General features: G+C 42.4%; 1 protein-coding gene across 1 annotated transcript; it reads right to left on the bottom strand.

Moving 5' to 3' along the window:
• Window positions 1-744: 744 nt before the first annotated feature.
• LOC111960459 (leucine-rich melanocyte differentiation-associated protein-like) lies at window positions 745-11,977 on the bottom strand. The gene is made up of 6 exons (XM_070437963.1): window positions 11,935-11,977; window positions 11,439-11,603; window positions 10,591-10,880; window positions 10,219-10,410; window positions 2,408-2,485; window positions 745-1,963 (listed from the first exon to the last, which is right to left on the bottom strand). The coding sequence occupies exons 3-6, from the start codon at window positions 10,773-10,775 to the stop codon at window positions 1,819-1,821; spliced, it is 600 nt and encodes a 199-aa protein (XP_070294064.1). The 5' UTR covers window positions 10,776-10,880; window positions 11,439-11,603; window positions 11,935-11,977; the 3' UTR covers window positions 745-1,818.
• Between the last annotated feature and the right edge of the window lie 2,351 nt (window positions 11,978-14,328).

The raw sequence follows: 14,328 nt of genomic DNA, 5'->3' as shown, positions 1-14,328 counted from the left end.
AAGGACTCTGACCATGAGAAACAAGATTCCCTAGACTGATGAAACCAAGATTGAACTCTTTGGCCTGAATGCCAAGCATCACATCTGGAAGAAACCTGGCACCATCCCTACGGTGAAGCATGGTGGTCGCAGCATCATGCTGAGGGGATGTTTTTCATGAGGCAGGGACTGGGAGACTAGTCAGGATCGAGGGCAAAGATGAACAGAGCAAAGTACAGAGAGATCCTTGCTGAAAATGTTTCCAGATCGCTCCGGTCTTCAGACTGGGGCGAAGATTCACCTTCCAACAGGACTACGACTCCTCAGCCAAGACAACGCAGGATTGGCTTCGGTACTGTAATCCATCAAGCGCTATGATGAAACTGGCTCTCATGAGGACCGCCACAGGAAAGGAAGATTTACCTTTGCTGCAGAGGATAAGTTCATTATAGTTACCAGCCTCAACTTGCAGCCCATATAAATGCTTCATAGAGTTCAAGTAACAGACACATCTCAACATCAACTGTTCAGAGGAGACTGCGTGAATCAGGCCTTCATGGTCAAATTGCTGCAAAGAAACCACTAAAGGACACTAATAAGAAGAAGAGAATTGATTGGGCCAAGAAACACGAGCAATGGACATTAGACCGGTGGAAATTTGTCCTTTTTGGTCTGGAGTCCAAATTGGAGATTGTTGGTTCCAACCGCCATGTCTTTGTGAGATACAGAGTRAGTGAACGGATGATCTCTGCCAGTGTGGTTCCAAACGTGAAGCATGGAGGAGAAGGTGTGATGGTGTGGGGGTGCTTAGCTGGTGACACTCTGTGATTCATTTAGAATTCAAGGCACACTTAACCAGCATGGCTACCACAGCATTCTGCAGCGATACACCAAACCATCTGGTTTACGCTTAGTGGGACTATAATTTGATTTTCAACAGGACAATGACCCAACACACCTCCAGGATGTGTAAGGGCTATTTGACCAAGGAGGTGAGTGATGGAGTGCTGTATCAGATGACCTGGCCTCCACAATCCCCCGACCTCAACCCAATTGAGAGGGTTTGGGATGAATTGGACCGCAGAGTGAAGGAAAAGCAGCAAACAAGTGCTCAGCATATGTTGGAACTCCTTCAAGACTGTTGGAAAATCATTCCAAGTAGAGCTGGTTGAGAGAATGCCAAGATTGTGCAAAGCTGTCATCATGGCAAAGGGTGGCTACTTTGAAGAATATAAAATATGTTCAGAATTGTTTAACACTTTCTTTGGTAACTACATGATTCCATATGTGTTATTTCATAGTTTTAATGTCTTCACAATTATTCTACAATGTAGAAAATAGTTTAAAAAATAAGAAAAACCCTTGAATGAGTAGGTGTGTCCAAACTTTAGACTGATAATGTATATTTCCTGAGCATTCCTATATCTTCTAGATATAGGACAGACACTTCAAAACCTTGTTCCTTTATGATTTATTTTCTGACGGTCTTTTTAGCCATTTATGAATGTGTTATTCAATGTGTTTCTATGTGCTATAGTAGTAAAGGCCAAATTCAATATTTGATCAAATATGTGTTATTCCTGAAGGGGTCCTAAAATTCCAAATCAAATAGCTAAATGCTCCATAGTATGACCATCTTAAAACAATTCCATATGTCAGCTTAGAACACACTATAAAGTCATAAGAGAAATTATCCCATTTTAATTTTGATAGATAAACATGTTGAAAATATATTTGAAATTGTGCTAACTTGCCTTGAACTAGTCATCTATCTATACAATGATTATTTTTCTCATCTTGATAAAGTTCAGTTCGATAGGGAGCAGTGTTATGGAGGGTTTAATTTTGAAGTTCCTTCCTCTTTTTGCTGCCTTCCCTGGTCCTCTGCATCCTATAGGTCTTCTTAGCCTGCGCTCTCTCTTTCTCCAAAACCTCAGTGTCATCCAGGATCTTCAGGCTTGGGATCTGACTGATCACATACTGCCTGTGTGGCCAGAGGAGGAACATGTTGGTGGGCGAGACACAAAAGCATAAAGCACATAATTTCATACTGTAGTAATGACAGAACATATTGATGAGGAACAGTAAGTCTGGTATATAGCAGGGGTCGGTAACAGGCGGCCCGCGTTCCAAAACTGACCCGCAAGTGTTTTTTGTGTGTAGATTGATGCGAAAAAACAACAACAATTTAATCAATTTTCGAACAAGGCTGTAACGTAACAAAATGGAAAAGTCAATGGGTCTGAATACTTTCCGAATGCAATGCATATCACACAATTTTAACTCTAACTTATTTTGAGTTATAGAATCATGTCATATTCCTATGACCTGTAAGGTTACACAACACATCCTTCTCATCTGAATCTAAAAAGACACCTGATCAAAAAGGTGCAGCTTTAGTGTATCAGCTGTGTTCACTCAAGCTCACCTGTAGTCTATGTACTGGTCTAGACTCCCTCCATTGAAGTAGCTGGGTGCTGATTCATTGTTCATCATGCTGAGAATCCTAAAGGAAGTAAAAACATCCAGAGGTCAGACAACAACATTTAAATGCCTAGTCACCTTACTCCTTTACATATCTACCTCTATCACTGCAGTACCCCTGCACATTTTAAATATGGTATTGGAACTGACCCTGTATATAGCTTACTTACTTTCTTGTGTTGTTCTTATCTTATTTGTATTTCTTGTTTGTTCTACCTGATGTTGTTTTTAGGATTACATTGATATGTATTACTGCATTGTAATATAAAAAACTATCGGCCTATATCGAATCTTCCATTCCTCTCAAAACATTTAGAAAAAGCTGTTGCGCAGAAACTCACTGCCTTCCTGAAGACAAACAATGTATACGAAATGCTTCAGTCTGGTTTTAGACCCCATCATAGCACTGAGACTGCACTTGTGAAGGTGGTAAATGACCTTTTAATGGCRTCAGACCGAGGCTCTGCATCTGTCCTCGTGCTMCTAGACCTTAGTGCTGCCTTTGATACCATCGATCACCACATTCTTTTGGAGAGATTGGAAACCCAAATTGGTYTACMCGGACAMGTTCTGGCCTGGTTTAGATCTTATCTGTCGGAAAGATATCAGTTTRTCTCTGTGAATGGTTTGTCCTCTGACAAATCAACTGTACATTTCGGTGTTCCTCAAGGTTCTGTTTTGGGACCACTATTGTTTTCACTATATATTTTACCTCTTGGGGATGTCATTCGAAAACATAATGTTAACTTTCACTGCTATGCGGATGACACACAGCTGTACATTTCAATGAAACATGGTGAAGCCCAAATTGCTCTCGCTAAAAGCTGTGTTTCAGACATAAGGAAGTGAATGGCTGCAAACCTTCTACTTTTAAACTCGGACAAAACAGAGATGCTTGTTCTAGTTCCCAGAAACAAAGAGATCTTCTGTTGAATCTGACAATTAACTTGATGGTTGTACAGTCGTCTCAAATAAAACTGAAGGACCTCGGCGTTACTCTGGACCCTGATTCTCTTTTGACGAACATATCAAGACTGTTTCAAGGACAGCTTTTTTCCATCTACGTAACATTGCAAAAATCAAGAACTTTCTGTCCAAAAATGATGCTTGAAAAATGTATCCATGCTTTTGTTACTACTGCAATGCTCTACTTTCCAGCTACCCGGATAAAGCACTAAATAAACTTCAGTTAGTGCTAAATTACGGCTGCTAGAATCCTGACTAGAACCAAACAATTTGATCATATTACTCCAGTGCTAGCCTCCCTACACTGGCTTCCTGTTAAGGCAAGGGCTGATTTCAAGGTTTTACTGCTAACCTACAAAGCATTACATGAGCTTGCTCCTACCTATCTTTCCGATTTGGTCCTGCCGTACATACCTACACGTACGCTACGGTCACCAAGACGCAGGCCTCCTAATTGTCCCTAGAATTTCTAAGCAAACACTGGAGGCAGGGCTTTCCCTCTATAGAGCTCCATTTTATGGAATGGTCTGCCTACCCATGTGAGAGACGCAGACTCGGTCTCCAACTTTTAAGTCTTTACTGAAGACTCATCTCTTCAGTGGGTCATATGATTGAGTGTAGTCTGGCCCAGGAGTGTGAAGGTGAACGAAAGGCTCTGGAGCAACGAACCGCCTTGCTGTCTCTGCTGGCCGGTCCCCTCTTCTCCACTGGGATTCTCTGTCTCTAAACCCTATTACAGGGGCTGAGTCACTGGCTTACTGGTGCTCTTTCATGCCGTCCCTAGGAGGGGGTGCGTCACTTGAGTGGGTTGAGTCACTGACGTGATCTTCCTGTCTGGGTTGGCGCCCCCCTTGGGTTGTGCCGTGGCGGAGATCTTTGTGGGCTATACACGGCCTTGTCTCAGGATGGTAAGTTGGTGGGTTGAAGATATCCCTCTAGTGGTGTGGGGGCTGTGCTTTGCAAAGTGGGGTGGGGTTATATTCTTCCTGTTTGGCCCTGTCCGGGGGTATCATCGGATGGGGCCACAGTGTCTCCTGACCCCTCCTGTCTCAGCCTCCAGTATTTATCTGCAGTAGTTTGTGTCGGGGGGCTAGGGTCAGTTTGTTATATCTGGAGTAGAGGTCGACCGATTAATCAGGGCCGATTTCAAGTTTTCATAACAATCGGAAAGGTATTTTTGGGCACGATTTGCCTATTATATATAAACCAGTGGGGAGAAAATATTTGATACACTGCGATTTTGCAGGTTTTCCCTACTTACAAGCATGTAGAGTCGTAATTTCTATCATCGGTACACTTCAACTATGAGAGACGGAATTAAAACAAAAATCCAGAAATCACATTTGTATGTTTTAAGTAATTAATTTGGCATTTTATTGCATGACATAGTATTTGATACATCAGAAAAGCAGATCTAATATTTGGTAACAGGAAACTTTGGTGTTGCAATTACAGAGATCATACGTTTCCTGTAGTTTGACCAGGTTTTGCACACACTGCAGCAGGGGATTTTGGCACTCCTTCATACAGATCTTTCTCAGATCCTTCAGGTTTCCGGGGCTGATTCACGGGGCTTATAGGGACTTTCAGCTCCGTCCAAAGATTTTCCTATTGCGGTTCCGGTCCTGGAGACTGGCTAGGCCACTCCAGGACTTGAGATGCTTCTTACGGCGCCACTCCTTAGTTCCCTGCTGTGTGTTTCGGGTCGTTGTCATGCTGGAAGACCCAGCCACGACCCATCTTCAATGCTCTTACTGAGGGAAGGAGGTTGTTGGCCAAGATCTCGCGATACATGGCCCCATCCATCCTCCCCTCAATACGGTGCAGTCATCCTGTACCCTTTGCAGAAAAGCATCCCCAAAGAATGATGTTTCCACCTCCATGCTTCACGGTTGGGATGGTGTTCTTGGGGTTGTACTCATCCTTCTTCTCCTCTCAAACACGGCGAGTGGAGTTTAGACCAAAAGCTCTATTTTTGTCTCATCAGACCACATGACCTGCTCCCATTCCTCCTCTGGATCATCCAGATGGTCATTGGCAAACTTCAGACGGGCCTGGACATGCGCTGGCTTGAGCAGGTGGACCTTGCGTGCGCTGCAGGATTTTAATCCATGACGGTGGTAGTGTGTTACTAATGGTTTCTTGAGACTGTGGTCCCAGCTCTCTTCAGGTCATTGACCAGGTCCTGCCGTGTAGTTCTGGCTGATAACTCACCTTCCTCATGATCATTGATGCCCCACGAGGTGAGATCTTGCATGGCCCCAGACCGAGGGTGATTGACCGTCATCTTGAACTTCTTCCATTTTCTAATAATTGCGCCAACAGTTGTTGCCTTCTCACCAAGCTGCTTGCCTATTGTCTGTAGCCCATCCCAGCCTGTTGCATGTCTACAATTTTATCCCTGATGTCCTTATACAGCTCTCTGGTCTTGGCCATTGTGGAGAGGTTGGAGTCTGTTTGATTGAGTGTGTGGACAGGTGTTTTTTATAACAGTAACGAGTTCAAACAGGTGCAGTTAATACAGGTAATGAGTGGAGAACAGGAGGGCTTCTTTAAAGAAAAACTAAAGGTCTGTGAGAGCCGGAATTCTTACTGGTTGGTAGGTGATCAAATACTTATGTCATGCAATAAAATGCAAATTAATTACTTAAAAATCATACAATGTGATTTTGGATTTTTGTTTTAGATTCCGTCTCTCACCAGTTGAAGTGTACCTATGATAAAAATTACAGACCTCTACATGCTTTGTAAGTAGGAAAACCTGCAAAATCGGCAGTGTATCAAATACTTGTTCTCCCCACTGTATAATAAATATTTAAAATAAAATAAAAATAATAATAATAAAAAATAAATATATATATATATATATATATTTATATTTATTTTTTATTATTATTATTTTTATTTATTTTTAAATCTTTATTTCATCTTTATTTAACTAGGCAAGTCAGTTAAGAACATATTCTTATTTTCAATGACGGCCTAGGAACGACAGATTTTTAACCATGTCACTCGGGGGATCCAATCTTGCAACCTTACAGTTAACTAGTCCAATGCTCTAACACCTGTTACATTGCACTCCACGAGGAGCCTGCCTGTTAAGCGAATGCAGTAAGCTAAGGTAAATGCTAGCTAGCATTAAACTTATCTTATAAAAAACAATCAATCAATGACTGTCATTGCTCCAATGTGTACTTAACCATAAACATCAATGCCTTCTTAAAATCAATACACAAGTATATATTTTTAAACCTGCATATTTAGCTAAAAGATATCCAGGTTAGCAGGCAATATTAACCAGGTGAAATTGTGTCATTTCTCTTGCGTTCATTGCACGCAGAGTCAGGGTATATGCAACAGTTTGGGCCGCCTGGCTCTTTGCGAACTAATTTGCCAGAATTTTACGTAACTATGACATAACATTGAAGGTTGTGCAATGTAACAAGAATATTTAGACTCATGGATGCCACCCGTTAGATAAAAATCGGAACGGAATAAACTTTTTGTTTTGAGGTGATAGTTTCCGGATTATTCAAAGGTATATGGTTTAGAGAGAGATAGTCGACGCGTTATAATTCCTGTAATAACTTGCGGCTGAACTTGAAAGGGGTTCCTTCGTTATTTTACCGTTCATGTCTTCCATAGAGAATGTCTTGGTCTACTTCAAATAAGGTCTGTGTTTCGTGCAGGCTTAAACCGCCTCGACGTTTTGATACCCGTGTAAATCTCACTAGGATAAGGTAACGTTTGTCAACATATTTTCATAAATCCACTCTACAATTTTTTTTATCTTCGCTTATATTTAGCCAATATTGATCAAGAGTTACCTTGTCCTATGGATATCTACACAGTTATAAAATTGGCAAGTGGTGTAAGCCTACACGAAACACAGACCTTATTTTAAGTGAATCTAAAAATATCCTATGGAATAAATGAAGGGACCGCTTTTCAGATTTGCTAGAAGGTGTCATTAAAATAGGATTTCTGCATATAGAAATGACAGTTTTTGTTTTCAACATTCATCACAGGTAACTTAAACTATATTTTTATTCAAACAGTTGAGAGTATTTGTCTCCTAAGCAGACTCTTCAGTATCATTGTCACTTCAGAGCTGTGTGTGTGTGTGTTATTTATGTATTATATTAAGTTAAAATAAGTGTTCATTGTTCATTCAGTATTGTTGCAATTGTCATTATTACAAAAATGTGTGTGTGTGTATGAGAGATATAATATATATATATATATATATATACTGCTCAAAAATATAAAGGGAACACTTAAACAACACAATGTAACTCCAAGTCAATCACACTTCTGTGAAATCAAACTGTCCACTTAGGAAGCAACACTGATTGGAACATACATTTCACATGCTGTTGTGCAAATGGAATAGACAACAGGTGGAAATATAGGCAATTAGCAAGACACCCCAATAAAGGAGTGGTTCTGCAGGTGGTGACCACAGACCACTTCTCAGTTCCTATGCTTCCTGGCTGATGTTTTGGTCACTTTTGAATGCTGGCGGTGCTTTCACTCTAGTGGTAGCATGAGACGGAGTCTACAACCCACACAAGTGGCTCAGGTAGTGCAGCTCATCCAGGATGGCACATCAATGCGAGCTGTGGCAAGAGGTTTGCTGTGTCTGTCAGCGTAGTGTCCAGAGCATGGAGGTGCTACCAGGAGACAGGCCAGTACATTCAGGAGACGTGGAGGAGGCCGTAGGAGGGCAACAACCCAGCAGCAGGACCGCTACCTCCGCCTTTGTGCAAGGAGGAGCAGGAGGAGCACTGCCAGAGCCCTGCAAAATGACTCCAGCAGGCCACAAATGTGCATGTGTCTGCTCAAAACGGTCAGAAACAGACTCCATGAGGGTGGTATGAGGGCCGACGTCCACAGGTGGGGTTGTGCTTACAGCCCAACATCCGTGCAGGACGTTTGGCATTTGCCAGAGAACACCAAGATTGGCAAATTCGCCACTGGCGCCCTGTGTCTTCAAGGTGAAAGCAGGTTCACACTGAGCACATGTGACAGAGTCTGGAGACGCCGTGGAGAACGTTCTGCTGCCTGCAACATCCTCCAGCATGACGGTTTGGCGGTGGTGTCATAGGTGTGGGGTGGGCATTTCTTTGGGGGCTGCACCCCTCCATGTGCTCGCCAGAGGTAGCCTGACTGCCATTAGGTACCGAGATGAGATCCTCAGACCCCTTGTGAGACATATGCTTGTGCGGTTGGCCCTGGGTTCCTCTAATGCAAGACAATGCTAGACCTCATGTGGCTGGAGTGTGTCAGCAGTTCCTGCAAGAGGAAGGCACTGATGCTATGGACTGGCCCGCCCGTTCCCCAGACCTGAATCCAATTGAGCCATCTGGCACATCATGTCTCGCTCCATCCCCAACTCCATGTTGCACCAAAGACTGTCCAGGAGTTGGCGGATGCTTTAGTCCAGGTCTGGGAGGAGATCCTCAGGAGACCATCCGCCACCTCATCAGGAGCATGCCCAGGCGTTGTAGGGAGGTCATACAGGCACGTGGAGGCCACACACACTACTGAGCCTCATTTTGACTTGTTTTAAGGACATTACATCAAAGTTGGATCAGCCTGTAGTGTGGTTTTCCACTTAAATTTTGAGTGTGACTCAAATCAAGACCTCCATGGGTTGATAAATTTGATTTCCATTGATAATTTTTGTGTGATTTTGTTGTCAGCAATTCAACTATGTAAAAGAAAAAGTATTTAATAAGAATAGTTCATTCATTCAGATCTAGGATGTGTTATTTTAGTGTTCCCTTATTTTTTTTGAGCAGTGTATATTTAAAAATTATTTTTTTAAATAAATCGGCCGATTAATCAGTATCGGCTTTTTTTGTCCTCCAATAATCGGTATCGGCGTTGAAATCATAATCGGTCGACCTCTAATCTGGAGTACTTCTCCTGTCTTATCCGGTGTCCTGTGTTAATTTAAGTATGCTCTCTCTAATTTTCTCTTTCTTTCTCTCTCTGAGGACCTGAGCCCTAGGACCATGCCTCAGGACTACCTGCATGATGACTCCTTGCTGTCCCCCAGTCCACCTGGCCGTGCTGCTGCTCCAGTTTCAACTGTTCTGCCTGCTGCTATGGAACCCTGACCTGTTCACCGGACGTGCTACCTGTCCCAGACCTGCTGTTTTCAACTCTCTAGAGACTGCAGAAGCGGTAGAGATACTCTTAATGATCGGCTATGAAAAGCCAACTGACATTTAATCCTGAGGTGCTGACTTGCTGCACCTCGACAACTACTGTGATTATTATTATTTGACCATGCTGGTAATTTATGAACATTTGAACATCTTGGCCATGTTCTGTTATAATCTCCACCCGGCACAGCCAGAAGAGGACTGGCCACCCCTCATAGCCTGGTTCCTCTCTAGGTTTCTTCCTAGGTTTGGCCTTTTCTAGGGAGTTTTTCTAGCCACCGTTGCTTTCTACACCTGCATTGCTTGCTGTTTGGVGTTTTAGGCTGGGTTTCTGTACAGCACTTTGAGATATCAGCTGATGTAAGAAGGGCTGTATAAATTGATTTGATTTGTACTTGTGCATGTGACATTACAACTTGAAAATGGTGTTTGTGTTATGGTCTCATGTTTTTTATGTTGTATTAACATGTCTGTTCAATGCTCCACAATGTTGCACCCTACTGAACGCAGTTTGGAATGAAAACAACAAAGTTTCTGTTGAAGCCAACATCTGTCACCCAGGCAAAAACACACACACACACACTGCCCCAATGGCTTCAGTAAAAGCCAGTCTTACTTGATGTTGGGGAACTTGCTTCGGATTTCCTCAACGAAGATGGGCAGGTTGCCGATCTTGTTCTTGTTGATCCACACGGTGGTGACACTAGGCATGTAGGGGAACTTGACGTGGGACGAGTAGCTGTTGCAGTCCAGGATCAGAGTGCTGAGCTTCTCCAGTTCACCCAGGAGAGCTGGGCTCCGTTGGCAGCTGAATGAAGGAGAAACATTGCCAGGTAGACTGTGTGTTAATAGTATAGTACACATGCATAGCATGTCTCTGAATGGTGTGTGAAAGAGAGATGGAATTCAGATGTGTGTGTGTAGCACGTGTGTATGTAATATGTGTGTATTTGCCTCTGTCTCTACAGGGCTCAGAGCAGAAGGATACTCCTCCAGCAGGTTGTAGCTGAGGTCCAACACTTCCAGGGTGTCTCGCTGGGCTAGTATGACTTCGTAGGGGATCTCTAGCAATCCCTGGTAGGCAAAGGAGAGACTCCGAAGCCCCAGCACCGGGCCTGGCTGACCGGGTTGGCCAGGCTGGCCTGGTGCAACAGGAGGCCCACCTGTCTCCATGGCCAAGAGGCTGAGCTACAGCCTCCAACACCTCACTTCTCGGTGCCAACTAGCCAGATTACCAGGGGATTCAGATACATGGCGCCATAACTCCCAATATCCACCCTCAAATTAAAACGACAAAGGCATCATGATTTAATTATTGAGAGTACTAATTACCAAAACCTCTTCTCCAGGAGTTAAACATAAACAAGCAGCCAAAATGCTAATCGCTCACCCAAACATCTGCTGAATTGTACATATAATTGACTGACAAGATAGTTAAATCAGCTGATGTACCATGGAAACCTGGGTTCARATACTATTTGAAATCTTTTCCGTTCTTTAAGCGTTTGCTTCAGCCTGCCTGGGTTGCTATGTGGGTGGAGTTTGCAACAGGGAAGCTCAATGAAGCACAGCTAAAGTATTTGAAATTATTTCAAATAGTATTTGGTCCCAGATCTGAATCAGTCACTGATCGGAGGGATTGCATGGAAACCAGCAGCTGCAGTAGACCTTCAGGACCAACATTGAATATGTATAACCATTTTTCACCTTTGAGATGTGTTGGTCTATCTTGAATTTTGGAATGTTGACATGAGTTCATTACAGCACTGTTACACTGGTAGAAAGAATACACTAACAAGCATTTTCTGGCTAGAGGAACATAATACAGTAGTTTACCGTCAGCAAGGTGGTTCGGTTATCATTCAGTTCAGCCTTCTTTATTTGTAGAATACAGTAGATCAACAGCAGTGCCTGTTGTCATGTGCTACTATAAAGTCAATTCACCATTAGATCGGGGTTGAGGGTATTGGAGTCCAGGAGGCTATGAATGAATGACCCACTCTKTTAGAAAACCAGATGAAATGTAATGTAAATGTTTTTCTCCAAGCAGATTAGCCCTCTCATAGTTCTACAAACATCTTTAAATCTTGCTATTTGAAAAAATTATATGAAAAAGGTAAGGTTGTATGGTCAGCAACACTTTTAAACAATCTGGATCGCTCACGAATGACACCACGGGTGCAGCAAAGCTGTCTCTCAAACTTGTCAGAGATGCATAGGAACATTCATAGAAGCAGGTCAGTTCAAATAGGCAAACATGATTTCACAAACAATACATACAGCACATGAACAGATCTATATACAGGTAATCATTCCATTTGATCCAACTCACCACGATGTGTGGTTTTCAGGCAGCTCTACCGGCTGAGATGCAGTCTGCTCACTGCACATAAAAGGCACTCATTCATGGCTCAGCTCTGGATCACAAGATCCGGATAATCACATTGGCCGTTAACCCCTTCCTGTTCACGGGTTCTCCTAAAGGCCAAGACCCGGCATAACAAGTGGCATAACAATATGTTAAGTTTCAGATAGAAATGTAATGAWTAGAGCTGACACGATTCCTTATTCCACGTGTCAGAGAGGCATGTGCATTCTACATAATACATTTCTCTCTGAATGTTCCACAATGTACTGGCCCAGTTATTCCCAAACAAAAATCCTTTATATTTATTCTTCTAGTCAAGGGATACCGTGACGAGATCCTGAGGCCCATTGTCGTGCCTTTCATTCACCGCCATCGCCTCATGTTTCAGCATGATAACGCACAGCCTCATGTTGCAAGGATCTGTACATAATTCCTGGAAGCTGAAAATGTCCCAGTTCCATGGCCTGCATACTCACCAGACATGTTATGTGTACAATAGCGTGTTCTAGTCATGTGTACAACAGTGTGTTCCAGTTCCCGTCAATATCCAGCAACTTCGCACAGCCATTGAAGAGGAGTGGAAAAACATTCCACAGGCCATAATCAACAGCCTGATCAACTCTATGTGAAGGAGATGTGTTGCTCTGCATGTGGCAAATGGTGGTCACACTAGATACTGACTGGTTTTCTGATCCACGCCCCTACCTTTTTTTTAAAGTTCTGTGACTAGCATATCTATATTCCTAGTCATGTGAAATCCATAGATTAGGGCCTAATGATTTTATTTAAATTGACTGGTTTCTTTTTATGAACTGTAACTCAGTAAAATCTTTGAAATTGTTGCATGTTGCGTTTATTTTTGGTTCAGTGTACTTTAGAATACTAATAGATACTGCACATTTCCCCTGAAATAAGCAGTATAACACTAAACAGTAATATTACTGGCTAAAATAGCACAGCAAATGTAACAGTAACATTATCTATATACATGTTATTAAAGGTAGACTCAGCGATATGATGTAGATGCAGAAAGTAAACAGCATAGTGGGTTAATTTCCGCAACCACTAAGAGATTTGAAGGGTGAGGCTCATCTCCTCAGCTGTTTTAGTCCCCTGGTAACCACGCTGTGAACAGCAGGGATCTTGATTTTCTCATAGAACAAAACGTATAAGATCTCCAAAGCCTGTATTAACCTCAGACCTTATTTTCTGTGTTTTTCTCCATTCTTTCTCCATACATTTTCCCCAAAGGAATGGCTGAACGACCCAGACTAATTTCCGGGTTTTAGCACTATTGCTATTCTATTAGCTCTCCTCCTCGGCCGGTAAACCGGCCTCTCGCTCTGAAGCACCTCGCTCCTTGGCTCTTATTTGGTTGCCAACTCAGCCGTCAATCGGTAAGTCTCCGCTCTCTACTGTATATCTACTGGATTTTTGTTGTTGTGGTCTCTGGGTTCCTGCTTGGGCTAGATTAATTGGTGTTGATTTCTGGCTTATTACTTAGTGCATACTAAAATAATTAACTTTATCTGGCTGGCTTGCCGGCTAAGATAACTGCATATACAGCGCCTTCGGAAAGTATTCAGACCCCTTGACTTTTTCCACATTCCACACANTAACTTTATCTGGCTGGCTTGCCGGCTAAGATAACTGCATATACAGCGCCTTCGGAAAGTATTCAGACCCCTTGACTTTTTCCACATTCCACACATTTTCCACATGGATTTTTGTTGTTGTGGTCTCTGGGTTCCTGCTTGGACTAGATTAATTGGTGTTGATTTCTGGCTTATTACTTAGTTATTACTTAGTTGATTTCTGGCTTATTACCTAGTGCATACGAAAATAACTAACTTTATCTGGCTGGCTTGCCGGCTAAGRTAACTGCATATACAGCGCCTTCGGGAAGTATTCAGGCCCCTTAACTTTTTCCACATTTTGTTACGTTACAGCCGAATTCTAAAATGGATTAAATACAAATAAATCCTCAGCAATCTGTCCACAATACTCCATAGTGAAAACAGGTTTTAATAAATGTTTGCAAATGTATTAATTTAAAAAAATGTAATATGACATTTACATAAGTATTCAGACCCTTTGCTATGACACTCAAAATTGAGCTCAGATGTATCTTGTTTCCACTGATCACCTTTGAGATGTTTTTACAACTTGATTGGAGTCCACCTGTGGTAGATTCAAATGATTGGACATGATTTGGAAAGGCACACACCTGTCTATATAAGGTCCCACAGTTGATAGTGCATGTCAGAGCAAAAACCAAGCCATGAGGTCAAAATAATTTAACCGTAGTGCTTCGAGACAGGATAGTGTCTGGGGAAGGGTATTAAAATAGATTCTGCA

This window comes from Salvelinus sp. IW2-2015, linkage group LG37 (assembly GCF_002910315.2).
Source record: "Salvelinus sp. IW2-2015 linkage group LG37, ASM291031v2, whole genome shotgun sequence".
Classification (NCBI taxonomy): Eukaryota; Metazoa; Chordata; class Actinopteri; order Salmoniformes; family Salmonidae; genus Salvelinus; species Salvelinus sp. IW2-2015.
Note: the sequence above shows the minus strand (reverse complement) of the source record. Positions and strands in the feature narration are given on the sequence as shown.